The sequence below is a fragment of the Arachis stenosperma genome, chromosome 3 (assembly GCF_014773155.1).
Source record: "Arachis stenosperma cultivar V10309 chromosome 3, arast.V10309.gnm1.PFL2, whole genome shotgun sequence".
Taxonomy (NCBI): Eukaryota; Viridiplantae; Streptophyta; class Magnoliopsida; order Fabales; family Fabaceae; genus Arachis; species Arachis stenosperma.
Window position 1 is genome coordinate 25,384,758 of NC_080379.1, and position 6,323 is coordinate 25,391,080.

General features: G+C 32.8%; 1 protein-coding gene across 1 annotated transcript; it reads right to left on the minus strand.

Annotated features, from left to right (window-relative positions):
* Positions 1 to 4,064: 4,064 nt before the first annotated feature.
* Positions 4,065 to 5,930, minus strand: LOC130965727 (kinetochore-associated protein KNL-2 homolog). The gene is made up of 3 exons (XM_057890487.1): positions 5,857 to 5,930; positions 5,612 to 5,750; positions 4,065 to 4,861 (listed from the first exon to the last, which is right to left on the minus strand). The coding sequence occupies exons 1-3, from the start codon at positions 5,928 to 5,930 to the stop codon at positions 4,163 to 4,165; spliced, it is 912 nt and encodes a 303-aa protein (XP_057746470.1). The 3' UTR covers positions 4,065 to 4,162.
* Between the last annotated feature and the right edge of the window lie 393 nt (positions 5,931 to 6,323).

The following is a 6,323-nucleotide window of genomic DNA, read 5'->3' on the forward strand; positions in this document are numbered from 1 at the left end:
GTTCAGGTTTCAAAATATATATATGAGGATATTTTAACAATTTTACACTAATGGTTATTAACTTATTATACGGATATTTACTGGATAGAAAGGTCCTCCACTCCGTTTATAATGTTTCTGGCAAGGTAAAAAAGAAATTAATAATAAAGAAAATGGGGGATAGATAGATAAATACAAGGAATATGTTTAGGTACTTGTTTGTTTGTGGTGACACAAAACTACTTTACCAAAGCAAAGATTTGGTGTGGGTTGGGTACAAAGCTCAAATCAAGTACTAGTGGATGTGGATATTTGTAAATGAGACCCCATGTTTTGCTCTTTTATTGTCTCAGTTTGACTTTGACGGTTGCTTCATTTTTTGTTGTACTGTAGAACGCACCAACGAAATTCTTGAATCTCAATCTTAATTTCATCAAAGGTTAACACATTGTTTGAATGAATGGAATATAGAAAAAAAAATGAATGCATGAAAAAGAAAAATAGAGTGAATGAAAAAAAATAATGTAGGACCTATTAAAAATTTTTCTTCTAAAAAATGAGATAAAAAAAAACGTGTAAACAAAAAAAGTGATAGATTTTTTTATTCAAAAATGAGATAAAAATAGTAATAATTTTTTTGTTTCAGCACTATAAATACTTTTTTTTTACGTTTTATAATACACGATAGATTTTTTTTTTCTGTAACTATTAGTATGAAATTTTATGTCTTAATATAAACAATTATTAGTTAACAAAATTGATCTCTTATTTATTGTTAATTTGAATGTTAAATCTCTCCTATAAATAAAAGAATCATTAATAGGATTTTACATGTTCTTATAATAAACATGATATCCCTCTTTCCTTTCTAGTCTTGCACGCTCATTCATATGAGATAGGATGTTCGCAGTGCGGTATGATTCGATTTTTAGAGAAAAAGTCATCCGATTCGAACGTTTAATTTGTGTGCGGTGTAATTTGGATTGAATGAACTTTTTTTGGAAATTCGATCTGATTCGATTCGATTACAAGCGGTTTGGATCGATTTGGATTTGTGGTTTTTTAAATAAAAAAATTAAATACATATAACAAGTTTTTTGGCTGTGAATTTTCTTGGCAGGTGTGGAGTGCTTGGATATCTGTGTTTGGCCGGCGCTGGTCTTTTCCGAAGTTACTGAAGGACCATTTCCTAAGTTGGACAGATGAGTCGCATAGGAAAGAGGATCGAAAACAGTGTTTGAGGTGCTTCTGTGCGATCATTTGGCACATTTGGATGGAGCGGAATAGGAGGATATTTCAGAATAAAAGCAAAGGCATAGAAGATATCATCAACATGACCGTGCTTAGCTGCGACGAGTGGAGAGGTGTACCTTCCTAGTGTTGTTGATGGCTATATCGGAGATGACATGCGGATTTCATTTCTTTGGGTTTTAGCACTGTTTGGAGTTGCCTGTCTGTTTATGTTGTTTGTTTATTGCTGTTTGCTCCACTTTAGTGTGTTGAGCTTTTATTTTCGAAAAAAAAAATTTAAATAATTAGCAATAACCTAACAAGTCTTAACAATATCTTAAAAAGCCAACGATAACATAATAATAGAAATAAAATTATAGGTTAGTTAAAATAAATAAATAAATAATATTTTGAACATAAAATATTTATTAAATAATAATAATACATGAATAATAGAAAAATGTATAACAAATTGAACATGTTATAAGTATAATTGTAAATATAATAATAAAATAATAATATTATAGCACATTGTGCGGTTTGGATTGGATTGGATCGGTTATGAAAAATAGATCTGAAATCCGATTCGATCTAGCGGTTTGCAAAAAATAGAATCCAATTAAATCCGAAATAGTACGGTTTTAATTGATTTTCGGTTTGGATTGAATTAGATTGGATGAGCGATTTAATTTGGATTGATTTGAATTTGAACACCCCTAATATAAAAGTGTAAACTTTGTAGTTATTTAACTTTATAGATATTTGCTCACTAATGGAATTTGATTGTTTGGGAAGTCACCCACTTTGTCTCTCCAGGGATTAGTCATTGAACTTCAAGATATTATTTTATATCGTAGCTAATTAACCTAAACCATTTTACAAATTTTAATTCTTTTATTTCAAATTCAATGATCAATATTTAAAATTTTTATTAAGCAATCTATTAATTAAATATACTGAATACTGAAGAAATATACATTGAAAATTAGATTGTTTCAAAATTTACTTCACATATAATTATCTATGAATTTTGTTCCCTAAGCGTGCGTTTGGTTGGTGTCTCTAGACACTAAAGACATGGACACGGTGGCACATGTCCACCGTTTGTTTGTTGAGACACAAATTTATGATGGACACGGTGGTACATAAGTATACACAAAATACATGTTTTTAGTGTCTCTCCATTTAGCTGAGACATTGAGACACAGTTTATAAGACACAAGATTTTACATTTTTATCCCTACTTTTTTTTTAAAATTCCAACTATATCCCTAATTAATCTAACCCTAAATCCCCCTTTTCTTTCTTATTATCTTCTCTATTCTGTGTTTCTAACTCCAAAATCCTTCCAACCTCCACGTTTCTTCCTCCATCCTCCCTCTTCCATGGCTGTGTCCCTCTTCTACACCACCGCCATAGCCATTGCCTCTCCTCTCTTTCTCATCTCCTTCTCTCTTTCTCTCTTCGCATCACCACACCCATCACTCTGCTTCTCCTTCCATTGTTGTGCCCCTCCATGCCGTTGTCACGGACCGCCACCATTGACACCTCTTCTTTCTTCTTTCTTCTTCCTCCTCTTCTCTCTTTCTCTCTTCACACAGTCGCGCCTATCACTACCATGAGTCATCATTTTCGGTCAGATTTATTTCTCTACATTCATCAGGTGTTGCTCAGATCTATTCGTCTCCACTATTACTTGAATCAATTTTATTAAGAAAGGCGAAAAAAACCAAAAACACCCAAAATAGTTGTCCATCATTCTTGAGATCTGTCTTCTCATTTTTGTTTTTTATTTATTTATTTCAACCTGTTTCATTTTTTTTTAAATGAGAAAATTAAATTGCTGATGAATAAATGAAAGTTGAAGATAGTATTTTGCAGTGAAGTTAAAAAATTGCAGGTGGCAGTGGTGGTGGTAGAAAGCTATGGTGGCAGCAACTTTAATGTTGGTGGAAGATGATGGTAGAGAACTAATAAGGATAAAATGGACATTTGAATTAAATTGTTGTGTCTTGTACACTGTTGCCAAACACGTTAAAAAATTTATGTCTATCTGTGTCTGTGTCTTTTGGTATAGTTGTGTCTGTGTCTATATATTTTGAAGACAGTAACCAAACGAAGCCTAAAGTATTAATGTCAAACATATCTTAAAATACCAAAATCTTTAATATATACTTTTGAAGTTTAACCTTTATCAAAATAAAATGTGACTAATAATTTAAAAATAGAATTATTTAATAAATTATATTTTGCTTTTACTTCATCCCTCGAATAAATTTCTAATTCAACTACCGTTTGTAGTCCATAAATTGAGAATCAAATTCAATTTATTTAAGACTAGTTTAAGCTTGCTAACAGGAGTAAGCTTATTCGTCAACATGGGGAGCTTATTGATTATTAAATGTGATATACTCTGCTAATCTTGGACAAACTCCTCATCATAAATTTTAAATGCATATATACTAATTAATTTTGGTCTCTACCATTAAGGTAAACTATAAAAATCCCACCGATTTTTTAAGCCACTAACAAAAATACCATACTTTTATAGTGTTATATATATATTTCAAAAAGTATTTTAAAGATTAAATTTTGTTACATTTTGCAAGCATGATTAAAAGCATAAACCATTTTGGTCTATTTTTTTATGTACATCATAAATAGTTATCAAAATATTCTTACACAATTTTGAATTATATACATGAGGGCTTTGTTAAATACAAAACTTGGAGTTACTACTTATTACTTATTTTTGTCGGCCTAACAGACAAACTAATGTTAAAAAAATGGCCATCCAGGTATAAAAATCAAGAATTTTGATACTAGACAGAAAGCCATTCCATGATGTACATAACTTGAATCAATTCGTTCTCAAACCTATTGCAAAGACACAATGACAAAACAACAACAATTAATCCATTTCTTACCGCAACAAAGAATGACGACTTGTTTCTCATACAGGTTTTACTTGCTCATTTCGTTTACTTTGCAGCCTGGGAGATCTTCTAACTGGACAAGAACTGGTTTCTTTGAGTGATGTGAGATTTTTTTTCGAACATTTTCTAGTGTGACTAACATGTTCCTCCTTGCAGTCACCCGATGATTGTGTTACTCTGATTTTCGTTGTCGAAACTGGAGATCCAACCATGCTTTTCCCAGAATGAACTTTACATGGATTCCGGTCAAACACACCTGTCAAAGATTGATCGTTGTTTGGATTTCCAACTTGGCTTATTGGTGCAGCTACTAAGACTCCATTTTCACCATCATCCATCGTGTCAACAAGTGACTGAGACGATTTAAGACTCACAATATTGTCCTTGCGTTCACCCTCCACAGTTTTCTTGCTATTGCTGCATTCCACACTATTTTTTGATACGGATTGCTTTAAAACATTGGCAATTGAATTCTCTGGTTCATTGCAGATATTCGTTTTTGCTTCGAGAATTCCATCATTGGACGATGAAAAATCATGTCTCTCTGCCGAACGATTATCACGAATGGAAAATGGGATAGGATCAATAGCCCTATTGTGTAAAGAAGCATTTAGCTCACAAAATCCAGTATCCCCATCGACACATTTAGCTCTAAAACTATGAGCAGTGTACTTTTGCCAATCGTCTGGAAATCCCAACAAGAAGTCTTCACATACCTGTTTAAAGAGATTTAGCAGCAAACACTAACATTAAGACAATTGATATCTGGTTCATTAGGAGAATTCTAATCCTAGCAATTGACTATGGAGGTAGGTAGAGCATCTTATATACTTTTTGAATTTGAGTATAATTTTATAAAGTAACCAACTATCCCGAACCAACTCTAAGTAATGCTCTGCTGTTTGGTACTTTCTTTTTGTGTTCTTGAGTTTTGTACTAATAAACAGATTGTCAAATACAATTTAGAATAGACTCTCTTGATTCTTTTTAGGGTAAAGTATATTTTTTGTTCCTTAACGTTTAGTTTCATTCAATTTTGCCCTTAACGTTTTCAATTTGTATCAAAATTACCCCTGGACGTTAATTCTTTGTAAAACTTTAGGGACAAAATTGAAATAATTCAAGGGTAGTTTTGACACAAATTAAAAACGTCAATGAAAAAATTGAATAAATCGAAAATGTTAGAGACAAAATTGAATAAAATTAAACGTTAATGATATTTTTGAAAAAAACCGCAAACGTTAAGGACAAAAAATATTTCTTTACTCTTCTTTTTATATATCTGCTTGTGCCATCAACTTGGAAGGTTGATAGTCAAAGCATGAATTGGTTTTCTACACTAGACTAGACTAATTTGTTGTTGTTGCTCTTGGTGCACAAGTTGCATTTGCACGAGTGAAGTGATTAAGTTCACCTATGGTAATCAAAAACCGAATAAGATAGGAATATGAATATGGACATAGTACCTCACGTGGGAAGCCATTCTGAAACGAGCGAGAGCTGTTAATGAAACTACTAAAGTGAAGAGTGACTCCGTCTTCAGTCTCCAAGACATTCGCCTCGTGCCTCTTTGCAATCACTGTCGATAAGAACATTCTCTCTCTCCTGCAGGATAGACAAGAACAAGGGAAATGTAGTGTAATGAAACATAAGTTCAAAACAAACTTAGAAAAATCAAATGAAAAAATAAGATTAATTGGTTGATTCTTACTGGCCATAAGCAATGCCACCAACCGCTAAACCCTGGAGTGGAAGGCAAGGCTTGGCAAGCCACCAATCAGACATGAAAACCTGTGCAGAAGAGAAGAGAAGAGTTTATTTTGTACTACTGATATTGGAATTTGAAGGAACAGAAGAGAAAGGGGATAATATACTTCACATACATATTTTAAGGGGGGGAGGTGATGCTTGTGACTGGAGAGAGGAGTTCCAGACATTAAGTGAGTGATCGCACAGTGAGGTGACAACAGATCTATTTCAAATTCTAGAGCACCCACTATGGTAGGGGTGGAAACAGACCAAGTACTTTCGGCCAGAAGACTGTTTAGAGATCCTACAAGAAAAATTAAGCATGTTGAATGTTTTATCAGGAGAGGAAAAACAATATGCCTGCACCAAGATGAAATTACTACATAAGAAACAAGAAATTTATATGAATCAACCAACCTCCTTGAAGGT